Here is a 21,208-nt window from a genome sequence, read left to right as displayed (position 1 = left end):
TGTTGGGAGGGGGGGGCAACTCTTGCCGCTATTGTGGCTTAATAGTGGGACCTGGGAACTTGAGATGCAGCCCAACATGTAGCCCCTCGCCTGCCCTATCCGTTTCTGTGTCGTTCCCATCACTTTCTTGAATTGCCCAGATTTTCACAAATGGAAACCTTAGCGAGCATCGGCAATATACAAAAATGCTCGGGTCGCCCATTGACTTCAATGGGGTTCGTTATTTGAAACGAACACTCGACCATCGCGAAATTTTCGTCCCGAGTAACCAGCACCCGAGCATTTTGGTGCTCGCTCATCTCTAATACCAACCTTTTATGTGGCACAGTATCAAATACTTTGGAAAAATCAAGACATTCAAGATCCAATGACTCTCTCGGTTCAGTCAAAAACTTACCCCCTGATGAGACTGGTTTGACAAGAGCAGCCCCTCATAAACCCATGCTGGTACAGCTATTTTCCTTGAGGTACTCCAGGATAGCATCTCTTAGAAATCCCTCAAACATTTTACCCAAATAGAAGTTTGTAGTTTCGCTTTTAGACTCCTTTTTGAATATCAGCACCACAGACCCTGTCACTATAGAGTCCTTAAATATAAAAACGGATGATCTGTCTATCACATTACTTAATTTCCTTAAAACTTGGGTTGCATGCAACACTTTTTTTTCCAGCATGTGCAACCGGATCTGCAACGGACCCTCTGGACAGAGGCTCTGACACAGATGTGAAACCAGTCTGGCCTTAAAGAGTGTGAATATCACATTACAAAAAATCTGTGTGTAATCCCATGCTTAATATAAGTAAGGCTACATACATTATTTAGGCTCTGTTTTCACCACTTTCTTTCAGGAAAAGATGAAAATACAAACTCAACATATTTTAGCAGATAGAACGATTGTAGAGCGCAAGGCATCTCTATTACAAACCCAGATAGAAAACAAGAATAAAGAACTGAAGAGGCTGCAAGGAATGCATGAGTTCCAAACAATGAAGCAAAATGCAATCTGTGAAAAAGAAAAGGTAATTAACAAAGCATGTATGTAGAATTATAGCTGTAATTGTGAGCTACATAATTTAAAGAAACACATTTGTCACAAATCCTGATGTGACAACCATATTATCTTATACAAATATTATAGGAATGAGGGATCAGCTTGCTTTGAAGGACTCGGCGTTACCAGTCGCTTCAAGATCAGCTGTAGAATGCACCATGCCATGCAACATTTGCTTGGCTGGCTGTCTAGTTTGGCTGGCTGTCTAGTATCACCTCTTAACAGTACAATGTGGTACTACAAGTAATAAGTTCCTGCCCTCAACACATAAAGTGGTTTACAGTTTCCAAACGTTCCTTCTGGCTTTATATGTAAGGTCTTACTTTATCTGTATGCTTTATCGAATTATTTTTCTTTTCATCTTTATTTTGCATTATTTTGAGTTGACATTTTGGGGACTTTGAACCAATTACTGATTTTTCATAAAGTTATAGTCTCAAGGTGTTATAGTTTCAACACACAATGCTCATCCCAAGACAAATTAATACTGTAACTTAAGGGACTACTGTATTATGGCCATGTGAAAGAGGCCTTAAAGTGAGTTTCCATCCTTGAATACTATGGATTTTTTATTTGCACAGGCTGAAACTTCTGCTCCAATTGTTTCTTAATATATCTTTTAGCTGTTTTTTGAATTGTTTCTATATCCCTGCATGGCCGTAGGGGGAAATTTATTAAGACCGGCATTTCACAGTTGCACAGCTCTTTATGTATTAGGCAAATGTTGGCATCTCTGTGCACCTACATGGAAATGTACACCAGGTCTGACCTGGTGTACATTTCTGGCATAATTTCCACCAGTTTCTGGTGTAAACTACACATAATTCTGTCAGTCTGGGGACAGCCACGCACCCTCCTAAAGCCCTACCTATTCTTTTGCAAAGTGGCAAGGCTGGCGCAAAAAGTCAATAAAGTTTTAGACAAATTCCCTCTTGAGCAAAAATTTTCAACTTTTTTACACCAGTTTGCATTGGTACCATTTTGGAATACATACAACTTTTTGATCGCTTTTTATGGCATTTTTTCTTGGAGACAAGGTGACCAAAAAAGCGCATTTCTGACGACGTTCATCATGTGGTAAATAATGCATTACTTTGATAGATTGGACTTTTATGGGCGCAGCGATACCAAATATGTATTTTTGTTTTATTATTCAGATTCTTTTATTATAAATGTTTTTTTTTACTTTTATTACTTTTTTTTCTAATAATTAGTAAAACTTTATTAATCTTATTTTTGCTTTTTTTTAAGTCCAAGAGGGAACAACAACTTACGATGCTTTGATCGCTTCTGCAGTATGATGTAATGCCACTGCATTACATCATACTGCGATTGGGCACGCTTGATCTCCCTCCAAACACATCCTGCAGCTTCACTGTGGGCTTACTGTACCTTCTGCAGTAAGGAGCAGCTTGGGTGGAGTGACAGTCAAGCATACACAGTGATGCTCCACTTATCTTCTGTGGGACTGCTGGAGATAGCCGAGTGTTTGTACTTTCCATCAGCCCCGTTGAAATGAATTGAGCAACACCACACATGCTCAGACAACATTACATGCAATCTCCATGTCACTGCAGGGGGTGCAGTGTACGCGCAGTGGGGGGAAGAGGTGGACACGTGACCCGCGTTCTCAGGATCAGTGGGGGTCTCAGTAGAGGCCCCCACCAATTAAACTTCAATCTCCTAACTTGTGGATAGGTGATAAAAGCCCATTTTGGGAATAACCCGTTAACCCTTTGCAATCCAATTTTGGATTCAGGGTTTCCTAGGGGGATTTCTCTTTCTTCCATTATACAATGGCGCCATCTGCTGGCTAGAGCCAGTACTGCAGTATGGGATATGCTGGAGAGGCCCCTGACAACAGAGCGGCCAGTAATCTACAGTAAGAATACCCTGCCAGACGTCGTTCGACATTGGAGCTGCTCAGCCTTCAATCAGAATGTCTTTAGATGTCAGACAGTGGATTGGAAAGGGTTAAGGTCTGAGTACCCAAGAATGTTATGATACGTGCTAAAGATTTCCATATACTGCATTTTATTCTTTTTTGTTTTTGAGCACCTAGATTAGCTTACACAATCTCTGAAGGATACTTTTAGGATGAAAAGGTGTTGCTTTAACCAAGATCAGTGGTGTTATATTTGTTATTCCCACATGACTACTAGAAGGAGCCACATCAATATGAGACATGACGTCACTTTATATTTATTAGGCTCAGTTCACACCGAGTCATGCTCTATATACCCTTGCTAAAATACCCTATCTACAGGCTTTAAAAAAACAGTACACCAAATAAAATAGGTCTACATGATACTGAGTGCTATTAAATTCTATGCATAATATATCAAAATTGCTTATACGTATGCTTATTCCTTATTTATAAAGTGTGCTATTTTAAATATTGTCTTACAGGATGATCTACTACAGACTATTTCATCAAAAGATGATACAATTACAGAAATACAAAGTAAGATTTATGTGCAATTTATTTTCTGTTATGTATCCAGGCGTACAAATATAATATAATTATATAAAATCTAAAAAGCATAAAGCAAGAGACTAAGCACTTTCATACAGGTCACCTACAAGGCAATTTCTAATATTCTGAATAATTTCTAGTAGACAATACATTATTCCTTATAATATACACCAATGCTGTTGATTGCGCTGTATGACCATCAGTGACTGAATAGTATGAGTCCTGCAGCAGCTACTTCTCTACTAGCTACAACACAATGCCGACCACAGGAGGCACTCAATTGGGAACAAAACTTTCTCCCACATTCTTTTATTGTGAAAAAATACTAAAACTTAATAAATATTTGATATTATCGTATTCATATTGAGCCATAAAGTAAACAAACATGTTATTTGTATCACACGTTAAACAGTGTAAACAAATAGCAAAAGAAAGTAAATAAAAGTTAAACAAAAATTTATATTTACTCCAAAACAGTGCTAATAGAAACTACAACTTGTGCAGAAAACATGATACTATACAGCTACATCAATGGAAAAAAGTTATGGCACCAATGATGAAATTGAAAAACAAAATTGCTTGGGTTTAAATGTCTAAAATAGGTTGAAGCTTAAAGAGGTATTCCCATCTCTGCTTTTCATAGTCAAGATAGAAATCAGCTGCTATAGTTATCGTTCACCTGGCTGGTGCTACAAGAACAGCCAGGTTCTTTAGCTCTGTGCTGTTTTTCATTGAAGTGAATGAAAGCTAAGGAAACAGCATAAGGGCTTAGTCACACGGGCGCATCGGCACCCGTACATGGACGCCGATGCGCCCGTGTGACTGAGCCCTTGCTGCAGGAAGAAGACGGCCGTACTTCAAGACGGACGACTCCCCGCAGCGCTGAAGAAAGAACACATGAAGCCGGTCACATGTTCTTTCTTCCGGCGCTGAAGAGAGACGTCCGTCCTGAAGTGCGGCCGTCTTCTACCTGCAGTAACACGGGCGCCGATGCGCCCGTGTGACTAAGTCCTAAGGGCTCCTGCTCACTTGCGTTTTTCTTGCGCGTTTTTTTCACGTGATATCGCTGCTATTTTTCACGCAATTGTTAATGGAACTTTCTAATGTTAAAAACACATCGCAAGTTGGAAATTTGCGATTTTTGTGAAATGCATTTTTAAAATTAGAAAGTCCCATTGACAATCGCATGAAAAAAACGCAGCAATATCGCGTGAAAAAAAATGCACAAGAAAAAAGCAAGTGTGCAGGAGCCCTGACACAGCGTGCTATGCTATTCCCATAACTCGCAGAGTTATGGAAATAGTGTAGCATGTTGTGTTACACTGTTTCCATACCTCTCATTCACTTCATCAAGAATTACACAAGCAGGGCTGAAGCACTTGGCTGTTTCTGACAGGTGGTTGGAAACAAATGGCTGGGTTTTCCCATCTCAGCCATGAAAAGCCAAGATGGGAATACCCTTTTAAGGCACTAAAATATCAAACACATCTAGCAGTCTGAGGTTGCTTCTATAAGTATGGTTCTTACACTTGTAGAGGCTGTGAGACCAGAAAGCAAACTGCAAAATCATGGCATTTAATGGTAAATCATGTGCAGTTTTGTCGATTTGGTAATGACCCTTGCTTCAAAAACACTGCCATTTTGAACATGTGAAAGCACTCTATGACCTTAGTTGAACTTCTCGTGTGAGGACTTATTCTTCAATCCTCAGCAGTGACAAGAGCCTTGGTGGTCTAGAAAACCAGGTTTAAAGGGGTTGTCCCGCGGCAGCAAGTGGGTCTATACACTTCTGTATGGCCATATTAATGCACTTTGTAATGTACATTGTGCATTAATTATGAGCCATACAGAAGTTATAAAAAGTTTTTCACTTACCTGTTCCGTTGCTAGCGTCCTCGTCTCCATGGTTGCCGTCTAATTTTCGCCGTCTAATGGCCAAATTAGACGCGCTTGCGCAGTCCGGGTCTTCTTATCTTCTCAATGGGGCTCCGTGTAGCTCTGTGTAGCTCCGCCCCGTCACGTGCCGATTCCAGCCAATCAGGAGGCTGGAATCGGCAATGGACCGCACAGAAGCCCTGCGGTCCACGAAGGGAGAAGATGCCGGCGGCCATCTTCACCGGGTAAGTAAGAAGTCACCGGAGCGCGGGGATTCAGGTAAGCGCTGTCCGGTGATCTTTTTTAACCCCTGCATCGGGGTTGTCTCGCGCCGAACGGGGGGGGGGGGGGTTGAAAAAAAAAAAAAACCGTTTCGGCGCGGGACAACCCCTTTAAGTAAATAATAACAATATGTTCTTCAAAGCCCCTGAACATCACTCATGCTGGCACAGTCTCGTAACTCTTGCACAATGCTTGTGATTTCAAGGGCATTCTATCATGAGGACTGGGCTAAGGTATGGTTTGGATTCTTTCCAAGTCATGAAGCTCGTTCATACATACTGGGGATCAGTGGGGTAAGTGCTCACTAGTGTTACCTCCTGGCCTCCTATTTGACTTACAAGGAAAGATTAAGGTGGAATTCTCCTTTTAAGATTCATAGTACTGTACAACGATGAAAGCTTTTAAAATAGAGTTGAAGTACCTTCTGCATAACCATAATAATAACAGACATAAATATTTTACTAGTTAGAGCACTATGAATTTCTCAGCTTACTTCACTTTCGCATGAATGTTGTGTCTGCAAGCTGTACAAACACCAGACATTAATCACTAGAAGGGTCAATATTTTCTTGACCTGTGATGGAAATAGGCAGTAACTACAAACCACTATTTATTGCTTAAGGAAAAGACAGTAGAAATATTAGATGTAGAAATGTGTGTTCTTTCTTCTAAGCATTGCTTATTGCCAAACTATCTAAGGCCTCATTCACACGAGCGTGTTTATGTACGTACATACGCGCGCACAAAACCACGCATCTATTTAGAACCATTGGTTTCCTATGCTGTGTTCACATGTCTGTGTTTTACAGGTGTGCAAACATAGGACATGCGTGCACACATAGGTCCGTGCCACGCGTCAAAATCCCCCGCGGGGAGTCCCCTTGTCACTGAACACTGTGACAGCACTGTCACAGTGTTCAGTAACAAGGGTACTCCCAGCTGGGATTAAAGAATCCCCTCTTACAGCTGTGGCAGAGGATCGCGATGTTCTCCCATTGCTTTCAATGGGGCCGCCGCTAATTAAAAACCTCCCGCCTAGAGATTCGAAATGTTCGTGCACAACATAGAGGATTATTCATCTTAATGGCTAACAGGTATGTTACTGCTCTCATGAGGTTAGAACCAACACTGGAGGCATATGTTGGGGGGGGGTGAGGTGGGGGTCTTCCACATATACTTCGGATGGAAGGCTACAACTTATCCCACTGTAAAGGCATATAGTTGTTAATGGGCTCCCATTTAAAAGTCTACTATGATATTCCATAGCTCAAGATAAAAGGTATACTTATGGATACTTGCCTGGCAGAGGCCAAAAGGACAGTCTTCAGGCCTTTAGCTGATTTAATGGAGACCTACATTTGGGGTACATGCTAGGAGCATTTCCTGGTGTATATGCCAAACACATCCCAATGTGGTATGAACAGAGCCTAATACTACATTTACATGCAGCAAGCTGCCCACGCCTTTCCCAGCAACATCAGCTGTTTGTTAGAAGTGCCATGAGAAAGATCCATGGCAATCAGCTAACCGTTGTAGCGCCTCCAATTAGAAACAGGTTATATTTGGTGAGACAACCCATTAACAAATTCTTCTTCAATCATGCCAGATTTTCCATTTGTCACTGCAGGCCGAATTTTCTATCTAGAGAAGCTTATCTGCTTATGAACTGGAGACACTTGTACCACTGGTACAAGCATTGGTTCTTATAGATGATGCTTGGACTTTTTTTTCACTACTTAAGGCCGCCTGCACACGGGCGAAAATCCCGCGGCAGTATTTCCCGTGGGATTTCCGCCACTGAAAGTTTGCATAGGAGTGCATTACAATACGCACTCCTATGCAGACGGCCGCGGTTTGGCCGCGCGAAATCTCGCGCGGCAAACAAACCGCGGCATGTCCTATTTTTGTGCGGGGCACGCACTCACCCGGCCGCCGGCTCCGGTCTGCGCATGCGCCGGCTGCGCCGCAGCCGGCACATGAAAGAGCCGGGGCCGCCAGGCGCAGGTGAGTACGCGCTCGTCCCTGCAGGCTCTCGGGTCGGGTCCCGCGGCGAGAATTCTCGCTGCTGGATCCGACCCGCTCGTCTGCAGGTGGCCTAAGGCCGCCTGCACACGAGCGTTCCGGATTCCACTAGCGGATTTTCACGCGCGTATGGTACCTAAATGTGCTTGCGGATAGGTGCGGATGCGTGAAAAATCACACGCGGATATACGCAGATGTGTTGCGGAAAAAAATGCGCAGAAAAACCAGCAGACGCCCCTTATTGTAAACCCAACCCCTAGAGAACTGCCCATTCCTTGGAAAACAGCTTAAAAACCAACACCCAGACTCCGTTTTGTCCCTCTTGCTTGTGTGAGCACCGTTAAATTATTCTGGCAACATGCTTTCACCCGGTGAGCAGATGTCTTTGTGGGCATGGTTGATCCATGTAACTTTTTTCGGGTGCTTCTCCAGCGTGACTTTATTTCAGTCACTGCAAAAAAATTCACAAGAGGAATTCATTACTACAGATTTTGCGTTCTTACATCCTGCATTGGCAAGAAATACTACCTATCTCCCTCTACACATTGCGGGTGTCTGCTGAACAAGGCAATTAACCCAATAAATGCCGCTTCAGTGGCACCAGTGGAAAATACAACTGTTCCCGCAAAAAGGAGGAAGGGCTTAGTAACTTGGGCGCATCCTGGCAGCTGATGCACCCGTCTTCCTGCACAAGACGGCCGCAATGCAGGATGGATGTCTTTCCACAGAGCTGGAGGAAAGAACACAAGTCCGGCAATGGAGCCGGTCATGTGCTCTTTTCTGCCAGCGTTGCGGAGAGTCGTCCGTCCTGCAGTGTGACCGTTTTGGTATCGCTGCATCCGTAAAAGTCTGATCTATCAAAGTAATGTATGATTTACCCTGCACGGTGAATGTGGTCAAAAAAAATAAAGAAACTACGCCCGAAATGCACTTTTTCGGTCACCCTATTTCCGAGAAAAAATGTAATAAAAGGCGATCAAAAAGTCAACTGTATGCGAAAATGGTACCAGCAGAAACGTCAGGACATACTGCACAAAATGAGCCCTCACACAACTATGTCGCCAAAGAAATAAAGTTATTGCCCGCAGAAAATGGACACAGAAAATAATTTAAAAAAATTTAATATCTTACAAAAAAAAATACAAGTACTACAGCAAAAAAAATACTATATAAGTTTGGTAACGTAGTAATCGTACTGACCCATAGAATAAAAATATCAGGTCGTTTTTGTTGCACTTTGCGCGCTGCAGAAACAGGACGCACCGAAAGATGGTGGAAAGTCTTTTTTTTTCTCTCCAATTACAATTTTTTAAAGGTTTTTCAGTAAATTATATGGTACAATAAATAGTGCCATTGCAAAATACAACTCGTCCTGCTAAAAAACAAGCCCTTATACAGCGACATCGATGGATAAATAAAGGAACTACGATTTTTTTAGAGAGTAGGGAGAAAAAAGGAAAAAAGCAAAAAAGCTCCGTCACCAAGGGGTTAAAAGTGGGGATGGAAAAAAGCACAATAAAAACAAAAGTAAAACTGCTTGGCCACTAAGGGGTTAAAATGAAAAAAAAAGGACATTTGACGCAATAGCGAATAATACTCACGCAAGTTCTTCTTTTCCGCTTCTATTGCGTTCGTCCAGGCATCCCCATAAACCTGAGCGGAGAGTTGAAGCCAGGATTGTTCCTTTCGATTCTTGTTTAAGTACTCTGAGGAGTTACTGTCCCATATGCTAGGGAAGTCCTGCATCATTGCGACAAGTTTGCCCATGTCGATCATTATTCGTTACGCCTGGTGGCTTGTGGCTGCAGGCTGGTGGCTGATGACTGGTGGCTGCAGGCTTTTGGCTTGTGGCAGGCTGGTGGCTTGTGGCTACAGGCTGGTGGCTGGTAGCTGCTGTCTGGTGGATGAGGTGACTGGAAGGCCGCCTGCACATGGGCGGAAATCCCGCGGCGGTATTTCCCGCGGGATTTCCGCCACTGAAAGTTTGCATAGGAGTGCATTACAATACGCACTCCTATGCAGACGGCCGCGGTTTGGCCGCGCGAAATCTCGCGCGGCAAACAATCCGCGGCATGTCCTATTTTTGTGCGGGGCTCGCACTCACTCGGCCGCCGGCTCCGGTCTGCGCATGCGCCGGCTGCGCCGCAGCCGGCACATGAAAGAGCCGGGGCCGCCAGGCGCGGGTGAGTACGCGCTCGTCCCTGCAGGCTCTCGGGTCGGGTCCCGCGGCGAGAATTCTCGCTGCCGGATCCGACCCGCTCGTCTGCAGGCGGCCTAAGTTGTAGGGCTTTTTAAGTACAGAAATATGTCTGCCATGACAGGTTCTCTTTAATTACGGCTCACCAATAATTTGGTTGTTGGCTGGAAAAATAATACTCTTGTGGGAACTGGAATAAATACAACTTCCAACAGAGTAAGTAAGACATGTAGATACTCTAGTCACCCAAATTACTTTTGCTCATTGTAATTAGAACCATATTGCAGTTACAAGATAAGAATGACTGCACGTCCAATCTAAAAGCAAGTTATCTAATTGGAGCAGACAGTGTTCATTTGTTACTATTTATGTAATGATATTTCTGCTTGAGAGCAAATTAGATCTATTTAAGACCAAAAGCCTGTCCTTATTGACCTGTCTTTATATTTACTCAGCTGCTGTATTTGTGCTTGTGAATTCAATCTATGTCATAGTGCTTTAACCCTTTACTAGTTTTTGGTATCTGTAGCATTTCATACTCGTTGAGTGTATAATAGATATATTTACTAGAGATTCAGAATAATATCTTTTATTGCCTAATATATATAAACCTTAAAAAGATCTTGGACTTTAAGGGGTTGTCCAGTGGCAAACTACTGATAGCCTATCTTCAGAATAGGTTATCAGCAGCAGATTGGTGGGGATCTATCACCAGGGATTTTCCAAGCTGATGTGCTAGTGCACTATGATGATTTCTGCAGGAAGAAGACAGCTCTGTTTCCATTGTAGTGGCATGGCCTGGTATTGCGGTCAAAGTTCTCATTGAAGTGAATGGCCTGCAATACCAAGCCTGGCCACTGCAGTGAGAACAGAGCTGTCTGCTTCCTGTAGAAATCAGCTCAGTGCACTAATAAAGTGGCGCAGCAGACAGCTGATCAGCGGGGATCCCGAACAGCAGACACTTGCCAATCATCTATTGATGACCTAACCTCAGGATAGATCCTTAAAGTACTAGACAACTCCTTTAAGGGTTCTTGTATGCTTCACAAAAAAATAACTGCAGTGAAAATATCAGCACAACCAAGCAAGCAAAAAATAGTAATTCACAGAAGTTCCAACTGTAGTTTAGTAGAAATAGCTCCCTCTGAAAGGATGACTCAGGCCTTAGTCAGACGGGCGTTTTTTCGCGCGATTTGCGGATCGCATGACGGATGCGCAGCCGCAAATCGCGTGACCGGTGCCCGAAAATCGCCCGAAAATCTGCTCCTAGCCGCGTTTCATTAGAAACAGGCCGGAGCTGTCCAGCGCATTGCATTCAATAGAGCCGGCAATACAGCCGGCTCCATTGAAAGCAATGCGCTGCGGGCGAGTGTGGGATGAATTGTCGGGAAGGGGCTTAAATATATAAATTCATGAATTCATGAATGGGTGTGAGTGAGACCTGCCTCTGATTGGCTCAGCGCTGAGCCAATCAGGGGCAGCTCTGACTCACACCCCCTTCACACCCACTGCAGGCCGGCCGCGCTGAACACCGTCTGCCGGGACAAGGTGAGTATATATATATTTTTTATTTTAACACATTTCTGGATGAATTGCAGGTAAGGGCTTATATATTTAAGCCCTTCCCGACAATTCATCCTGCGATCGCCGGCAGCCCATTGCTTTCAATGGAGCCGGCTGTATTGCCGGCTCCATTGAATTCAATGGGAAAACATCGTTCTTCTCTGCCACAGCTGTTACAGCGGTAGCAGAGAAGAATGATTTGTCTTCTATATGTTCTCAATGGGGTCGGCGCTGCTGCCGCTAGCCCCATTGAGCGCATATAGAGAAGAGAACAGGAATCGCAGATCGCAGATAGGTGCGATCTGCGATTTCTGTTCTATAATTTATCGGACGAGCGCATAAAAAGCGCTCATGTGTCAGATACCATTGCAAAGCAATGGTTTTAAAAAATCGCCGGACGCATGCGCATGCGCAAATCACACGAAAAAACGCCCGTCTGACTGAGGCCTACATTGCAAGCGTAATACGCAATCCAAATATGTTCGTGTGAGCCCGGCCTTAGTCTTTGGTGTGAAGTATATGAACCTTTCTTAGACAAAGATGACATTTGTAATGTATTTTTTTATGACTTCAGCTCAGTATGAAAGTTTAAAGTATCATTTTGAACATCTTCGGTCTGTAATGCAGCAGTTTGAAAAAAATCAATCAAGACTTCTGGAAAAGTTTTCAACTCAGTCGTAAGTAATAAAAAATTATATTGTCCCCATCAATTGCACCAGTTGTTTAACAGTCACCAGCCACAGGATCTAAACAGGAACAAAGCACAGATGATAATTGTACATTATTTTTTAGTGAGGGGTTAGTAAAAGATTTTTATTTAGCTTTGGACTTCTTCATATGGTTATAAAACCTGTTCTTTGCAGGACACAATTTTTTTTAACATCTTTATCACTGTTTCTCAAACTTTTCAGCCTTGGAGCACCCCATGGAAAAAAATGTTACCACGGGACACTCCTACAAAAAAGAGTTTGTGTGGAATACCTTATGACCTCGAATTACCTCTAATATTCTGGGCACCCGGCATCCTCTATTAGGTGCTCGCCACTTCCATTTTACCTTACTAGTGGTGCTCACAAAAGGCCACCCAGAGCCCGGAAAAGGAGGCGCCAAGAGCGCAAAGCCTTTGGAAGTGAGAGGAAGCCCGGTATCTTCTGAAATCAGCTGCACTTCCACAGCTGTTTTTGAGTCAAAATCCACATTGATGCTACATATTTTAGCCCTGTGTCTTTTGTGGAAATGCTGTGGATTTTGCTGTGGAACCTGTCAAAATGTAAGACTCTCTAGTCTAAGTTTAGACTATTTCGTAATTGCTTTAATTTACTTCAAAACTTATGACAATATTTTGGCACAATTCACAACAAATTATGGTGCAATTTAGGCCACACCCCCATTTGTTTTATTACAAAGGAAGGCCGCTTTGTCAGACACAGCAAAAAAGTGTCTAAAAATGTCTGAAAAACATAGTAAATGTGGCGCAAAGGGTGTTTGACAGTTTTCATGTGCAATTTGTGTCAAAAAACTGTTGCATTTTCAACTGCAAATAAGCCCCAGTGTTATAATTTACTGACAGGAAACAAACATCTTCAAAATCATAAGAAGTTGAAACACAAACTACAGCATATTACAACGTTATAGTACTTTTATTTGCACAGCAAATGAGCTTTACAAGTGGCAAACCCATTTTAATGCTTACTGATTAGAGATGAGCGAGCATACTCGCTAAGGCAAACTACTTGAGCAAGTAGTGCCTTATGCGAGTACCTGCCTGCTCGTCTCTAAAGATTCGGGTGCCAGCAGGGGAGAGCGGTGAGTTGCGGGAGTGAGCAGAGGGGAATGGGGGGAAGAGAGTGAGAGAGAGATCTCCCCCCGTTCCTCTCCGCCACTCCTCACACCCCTGCCGGCACCCAAATCTTTAGAGACGAGCGGGCAGGTACTCGCATAAGGCACTACTCGCTCGAGTCGTTTGCCTTAGCGAGTATGCTCGCTCATCTCTATTACTGATGTTGAAAGGAGAACTCTACAAAATACTGAAATGTGGAAAATAAGAAACATATAACTTAAAAAGAATTAATAGTTATGAAATTATGTTTTATAAGACATTTTTGTCACATGGCTGTGTATGTGTGTAATGTATTTAACCCCACAAGAACACAGACTATACTGGCCTTCAAATACGACAATTTTTTTCCGTCTTTTCATCACCACCAGTGACGCATAATTTTATTATTTTTTAGGTGGAAATATCATATCAAGACTTATTTTCTTCTTTGCAATTTGCATTTTCTAATAGCAGTATTCTAGGGTACATTCAATGTATTGAAAAATTATTTTTTTGCGATTCCACCATTGTTTTTTTGGCATTCACTGTGCGGTATAAATAACATGTTAACTTTATTCTGTATGTCAGTATGATTACGGACATGCTAAATTAGTAATTCTACAACGTTTTGCTATTTTTGATCAATAAGCCATTTAAAAAAAATTTCAAAATTGTTTTTGTGTCATTATATTTCGAGAGTCACAGCATTTTTATTTTTTTGTCAATGAGAGCTTGTTTTTGCAGGATGAGTTGATGCTTTCATTGGTACCGTATACATTTTTGATCTCTTTACATTCTATTGTTTGGGATGCAAATGAACAAAAACAGCAATTCTAGCATTATCTCAGTTTTTTTACATCATTCGGTGTAATGCAGGTTAAACAATGCAACAGTTTTATGGTTTAGGCCACTATAAACGGAATATTATTATGGACCAATTATGAGTATTTTTTTCCTTTTGACATAATAAAGCATTTTAATAGGGTGTGGAGGTTTTGCTTGATTGTTCATGTAATACACTACAGTACTTTCATATTTCAGTGTAATATCTTTGCATAACATGTAACGTTGACAGGTATCACATTAGGCCTTGCCTCTGGCAAGTGTACTAAGATGGCAAACTGGGGGACTGGGTCATCTCCTGAGCCCAAGCCAACACAAAACCATACATGTATTGCGGCTTGCACAAATCCCTTGGTGGCAGCACTGTGAATGTACGATGCATGCCACCACTTGGTTAAATAACATCTTGTTTAGCTTTAGTAATAATATGTTTTAATTCCTTGTAGGACTCAGTGTATGAGTGTCATTAGTAAGCTGAGTGAGCTGTGCAATAAAGAAAACCTGATCCGAAAAATAACACAAGTAAGAAAACCAAATGAAACTTTCATTGGAAGACCAAGAATACAATCAAGTGCTTTAGAAAAAGCTACCATAAGCACTTTATTGGTGTCACCGCCACAAGATTTTTATAAAACTAATGAGAAACACAGTACAGAATTCCGAAGTCCACCTGCAAAGTACACCACAACAAACTTTGGTAAGACTTTCTGAAGACTTGATCTGTTAAATTATATTATAATGTTAATGTGGCAGGATGAATTTATTACTAACAGTTCTTCAGTAGAGCGACGATGAAGCTTTTTTTATGGTCACTGATATTTCACAAATATGGAATGATACAAAACCACTAAACTTATCCTGGTAAAATATCTAAAGGTGTTTAGTAACATTCCCGATGCAACTGACACAAGGTTGCTTTTTTATAGCTGAAAAGCCTGAATTGTCACACTTTATTGTACATCCAGCAACAAAAAAAGAGGTGTAAGGTTGAGAAATGTGAAAAAGTATAAAGTAAGATAGCTAGAGGAGGCCTTTTGAAATTAGAGTATTTTCCTTATAACACCACACAATAATGGGAATAATTACAATTTGATCACAGGGGCAGAATGTCTAATAGTCAAATAGAAAGCCCTTCACAGTTTAGACAAATTATAGATAAAAACCATATAACACAAATAGGGCACTACACATAAACCTCTATATTTGAAGAGGTGTACAAGTCTCAGTCAAAAGAGACTACTACCACTTCTTATCAGTACCAAGAGGTCCTTTATGCAGGTAAGGTAGTGATAGAGTGGTAGAAAGATACGCAGGAACTGATATGTAGATGTTGAATTCCTTCTTTAGTTAATCTTCCCCATACTATGTTATTATCCTTAGATATCTTCACGTTATAGAAGGTTTTTCACTGAGATGGGTTAAATGTTGGCATTAATAACCCATTAGTTCTTTTATTAGGTCTTCTAAATAGATTTAGTATGGGGCTAGGTTTATCATCCCTTCATTTCGGGATTATGGAGCTAGATCAGAGACAGTAGAGCATGGGTGGTTGGCATGTGGTATTAGTATCGATTAATATCCAGTTGCCCCAATGCTTTGTCTCTTTTTGTTAAAAAGTGGTCGCCCAAAGACGAAGCTCTAAAAAGGGCCTCCATCTGTTTCTTTCTCCTTCTGTATTATGAGAGCATATCTTTTCTTTTACTTTCCACTTAGCACTTTTTCCTTATTCTCTACTCTTCTCCATTTCAGCTCATCCATACCAATGGCAATAAAAAGAGACAAGGCTGCTTTCTGCAGCCACAGATAGCTAGGATTATGGAAATAGCCGAAAAGGCATTTCTATGCTACTTCTGTAACCCTCATAGAAGTGAACAGGAGTTAAGAAATAGTGTAGCACAATAAGCTACACTATTTCCATAACTTTTGAGGTGCAAAGCCACACAGCTTAATGTGCGATAATCTTTACACAACTCTCAGTCACTTTAGTGGGAGTTACAGAAAAAATAAAGAACAACCAGTACACCGGTTCCTGTAGCCACCTCAGGTAGTGGGGATGAGCCAGGATAGGGTCTGGGGATTTCTGTTCTAGAGATACATGCAGGTCCTGGAGGTGGGACCTGCACTTATCAGATATGTATGGCATATTCTGTGGATATGCCATAAGTGTCCAAGATGAGAATACCCCTTTAATAATTTTTCTGATCAAAAATGTATACTGCCACCCCGAGTCTTGGAAGAGTACGCTGGAACTTTAATTCCTTTTTATGCTGCAGTCCTGATTTACCCTTCTCAATTCAAACTGTAAGTTTAGTATTTACACTACAACTTCATGCTATTTGTAGTGCAAAACTAAATAAACTAACATTCACTCAAAAGATGCACATTTACTGTGGTATTATCTTCAGCAATTTTTCAGCAGTATTTGTCCATCTTGTAATTTTCCTGCAGGTGGCAGTGTGTCATCTAAATTATGTGTCACACCATGATGGACACAGTATATAGTATTTATCTGTAAAAGCTGATCAACATACAAGGCAACACTTCAATTACATAAATATACAGAAGGTTTTAAAATGAGGGGGCTGCAAAAGCTTTAACTCATCTCTCTGGGATCACAAAGTGATTCTTGATTTAAGTATTCAGCAATTATTCAATAAATGTGTTTTAAATTTGACAATTATGGATGGACCCATGTCAATAGTATAGTATGAAATGTACAGATTCTTATCCAAAATGTGAAAATTATTTCAGACAATGGGTAGCCACTAGAAATGAGCGAGCATACTTGCTAAGGACAATTGCTCGATCGAGCATTGTCCTTAGGCCTCAGTCACACGGGCGCATCGGCACCCGTACACCGGCGCCGATGCGGCCGTGTGACTGCAGGAAGGAGACGGACGTACCTGCAGACGGTCGTCTCTCAGCAGCGCCGGAGGAAAGAACACATGACTGGCAATGAAGCCGGTCACATGTTCTTTCCTCCAGCGCTGCAGAGAGACGGCCGTCTGCAGGTACGTCCGTCTGCTGGTGTCAGTTACACGGGCGCATCGGCGCCGGTATACAGGTGCTGATGCGCCCGTGTGACTGAGGCCTTAGTGAGTATCTCCCCGCTCGGGAGAAAAGGTTCGGCTGCCGGCACGGGTGACAGGTGAATTGCGGTCATGAGCAGGGGGGAGCGGGGGGGGGGAGAGAGGGAGAGAGATCTCCCCTCCGTTCCTCCCCACTCTCCCCCGCAGTTCCCCGCGCACCGCCGGCAGCCGAATCTTTGCTCCCGAGCGGGCAGGTACTCGCTAAGGGCAATGCTCGATCGTACAATTGCCCTTAGCGAGTATACTTGCTCATCTCTAGTAGCCACTAAACAAATCATCTGGATATAGCAAACATTGTATGTGTTATTAGACAATGTTATACTAATTAATTTATGGGCATTGTTCTAGGTCATGATAAACAAAGCAGCCTGAAGGCCATACAGACATTACAAGATGTGATTTCAGAAATAAACGTATTAAACTTTACTAAAGATAATGAAGATGAGGGTATAAAGCTTGAGAAAACACAAAATTCAACAGAAGACAATATTTTTAAATCACAAACTGAAGAGGCTGAAAAGAATAAAAAAGATGTACCCCAAAATATCACAATGCAAGAAAAAGTAGAAAGTCAAAAAGAAACCCCAGAACAACAAACAAGAAGGAATGAAAAACTTCCTGCTCTAAATGAGACTACAGAGTTTGAAAAACATAACCAAACCAAGATTGAGAATGTTACGAATCCTCAATATCCCAAAACTGAAAGGATACAACTAACAAATCAAGGCAGCAGAACAGAAGACAGAAACGTTCTTACAAATGAAGCACTTACTCATAACTCAAAAGAAAACATCACAATGGCAGAAGATAACAAGAAAAGTGAGGGCAAAGCAAATGGCACAGAAAAGATTTTGGAAGTTCAAAAAGACCGTCAGAGACCGAAGCTGGAGAAAATAACAAATACAGACTGGGATATTTATAAAGCAGATGAAGAACCCGAGTATGAAGAAGACATAGAAGACGTGGGAAAAGGTTTGGAATCGAATGACGAAGATATTTTAAACACAATATTCTAAAACATATAATACTAATCATATTGTAACATTATTAACCCTGAAAATGTACAACATTTTTGCAAAGTTGGCCACGTACTGTAATATCTGCATAACTGTGTTTACTGGAGACAGACCTTTTATAAAAACTTAAGTGGGGTCTGGTTCCTCTAGCCGGACTACGCATTTCCTCCGCAGCAACCTGTACAGTAGAAATGTAATAATACATGGCCACCATTCAAATTCCAGGCTGGATCTGCCACAACAAGACCGGTTTGTTGCCAACATGGAACCCCATTCTTCAACCTTGTTTGACAACCCTTCTAACCGCCTAACAGTTATATTAAAATTGGAAAAACGTTCCTGAAAATGTCACTTTGTACTGTAGAGTTTGATTGTATATTTCATGTAAAAATATCTGACATAACTAATTTTAGCCTCAAGAGCCAGTAAATCATGTCCCATTTGTGCTTTATGGTCATAACTTGTGTTTTGATAGACGCGTACTAGCTTTTATACAAATCAATTTCAGGTACATATAATGTATTGACTACGTTTTGTGTTCATTTTTTTGCTAAGCAGCAATGAAAAAAAAGGAATTTAACCATTGTTTTTTGGGATTTATTTTTACAGCGTATATGTTGTATAACTATTATGTTACCTTTTTTCTACTTTTTTAAACTTTCATTACATTTATGACAACAACAAATTTATATAAGTTTTGTTATGTTAACGACTTTTGCACAACATACACACTCTTGTTTTTTGTGTGTGTCACCACATCCCAAGACCAGAGCATTTTTAGTTCTCTGTCCACAGAACGGTATGAGACCTTCTTTTTTACACGATGACTTGTAGTTTTTATTGCTATCAAAATTGAGATGTTTACAACTTTTTGATTACTTTTCCTTCATGTTTTGGGGAAGCGAGATGAACAGAAAACCACTATTTTGGCATTTTAATTTTAACATTTTTTTTTTCTACAGAATTTACCATGCTGAATAATGCTATATACCGGTTCTTATGAATGTGTCAATACCAATTATGTGTAGATTTTTTTGTTCTTTTTTCAATTTTTCAATATTTAAAGCATTGTGTAAGGAAAAAGAAAACTTACTAATATACATTAATAGAGATGAGCGAACCTACTCGGCCACGCCCCTTTTTCGCCCGAGCACCGCGATTTTCGAGTACTTCCGTATTCGGGTGAAAAGATTCGGGGGGCGCCGTGGGTGAGTGGGGGGTTGCAGCGGGGAGTGGGGGGGGGGAGAGGGAGAGAGGGCTCCCCCCTGTTACCCCTTGCTCCGCCACGCCTCCCCCTGCCCCCCAGCGTGCCCCTAATCGTTTCACCCGAGTACGGAAGTACTCGAAAATCGCGGTGCTCGATCGAGTAATTACTCGAAACGAGTATATTCGCTCATCTCTATACATTAACTTACTAATATACTTTTTATTCATGCAGAGGTATGTTGTGCTGTAGCCTTTTCCCCTGCTAGCTCTATCCCCTTGTCCTGCTCTGATTGCTCCTCCATTCATAAGATTTCTGTATATGGAAGGGCGTGTGACCTTGCAAGTCACACGGCCTCCTCTATAGTAATATATGGCACATTAGCCCAGTAAAGAAGGCAGAGTGAGATCTATGGTAACATGCACCTCCATGTACAGCCATCCTATCTATGGTGGAGCAGTCAGAATGGGATAAAGAAGTAGGGCTAGTAGGGGCAGGGCTTCACAAATTCCGTTAATTGGACCTCTGAATGATTAAAAAGTACATTAGTAAGTTAATAATTAGGGATGAGCGAGTATACTCGCTAAGGCACTACTCGCTCGAGTAATGTGCCTTAGCCGAGTATCTCCCTGCTCGTCCCTAAAGATTCAGGGGCCCCCGGAGCTGACAGGTGAGTTGCGGAGGGGAGCAGGGGAGTGCGGGCGGGAGAGAGGGAGAGAGAGATGTCCCCTCCGTTCCTCCCCGCCCCGCGCCAGCCCCCGAATCTTTAGGGACGAGCGGGGAGATACTCGGCTAAAGCACATTACTCGAGCGAGTAGTGCCTTAGCAAGTATACTCGCTCATCCCCATTAACAATCACATTACCAAAGTATTTTTTAATAATAATTATCAAGTGGACAACCCCGCTTTATTTTAACAGAGTATCAAAGAAATGTCAAGGGGCGCTATGACAAGTATCTGACAGCAATATCAAGACACATGGTTCCAATTGAAAAAATGTTATGTTTAGCATCTTATAATACAGAAAATTGTTCTGGATCTAATACATACAATTCCTCAATAAGTTAATAACAACTTATAGCTTAATTGCTTTATACAAATTTCAGCTTAAAAACACTTCTTATGTTCACAGAGTAACAGGCACTAGACAAATTCTATTTTGCACACCAGAAGCTGGTTGGTATATCAAGTGGATCTTAAATAGATTGGTTCATCAGTCACATATATAACCTATCACATACTTTAGCATAAAAAGGCATTTTAAGCTTATATTTTAAAGTGACATCAGGGTCTGGCTGCAACTATACATCATTCATATTCCTATGAGGCACAAATGTCTGGAAAGTTTTGAGAAGCTCAATGATATAAATAACATTTGAATGCTTCCAGGACATTGAGCTGAAAAGTCCCTCTAGTTATGGTAATTTTGTGTTGTCTTTTAGATAATGTTATTTATGGAATTCTGTGTTCATTTACATACACTGTAAGAATAATAACGAAACCTTATAGGGTCAGTGGCTCATGATCTCATAACCTGAGCTAATTCCTGGGGTCCGTAGTATACAGAAGGTGAGGTGGATTATAGGTTCAAGATCAGGTATTGAATGACCTTAGACCTGAACACAGTATCACACATTCAAGGCTGTATATCCCCAACCATGGCAGTAGGAATGACTATGGACACACTTGCACTATTTTTTTATTGTTTGTTTGGTTCCTAAATGCAAAATTAAGCAAATTTCCTAGTCGTCATCTAAAGGTTTGCACAAT

At 41.5% G+C, this 21,208-nt stretch overlaps 1 protein-coding gene across 1 annotated transcript in view; it reads left to right on the top strand.

Annotated features, from left to right (window-relative positions):
* Positions 1-18,685, top strand: part of LOC136612255 (myb-like protein X) — a 50,064-nt gene extending 31,379 nt beyond the window's left edge. Inside the window, exons 4-8 of the mRNA XM_066592472.1 lie at positions 850-1,020; positions 3,462-3,516; positions 12,042-12,144; positions 14,576-14,826; positions 17,567-18,685. Coding sequence (XP_066448569.1) covers positions 850-1,020; positions 3,462-3,516; positions 12,042-12,144; positions 14,576-14,826; positions 17,567-18,234 — 1,248 coding nt within the window. The 3' untranslated portion in view covers positions 18,235-18,685. The remainder of the gene's footprint in view (positions 1-849; positions 1,021-3,461; positions 3,517-12,041; positions 12,145-14,575; positions 14,827-17,566) is intronic.
* The last annotated feature ends 2,523 nt before the right edge of the window (positions 18,686-21,208 follow it).

The sequence above is a fragment of the Eleutherodactylus coqui genome, chromosome 2, assembly GCF_035609145.1.
Source record: "Eleutherodactylus coqui strain aEleCoq1 chromosome 2, aEleCoq1.hap1, whole genome shotgun sequence".
Lineage (NCBI taxonomy): Eukaryota > Metazoa > Chordata > Amphibia > Anura > Eleutherodactylidae > Eleutherodactylus > Eleutherodactylus coqui.
Note: the sequence above shows the minus strand (reverse complement) of the source record. Positions and strands in the feature narration are given on the sequence as shown.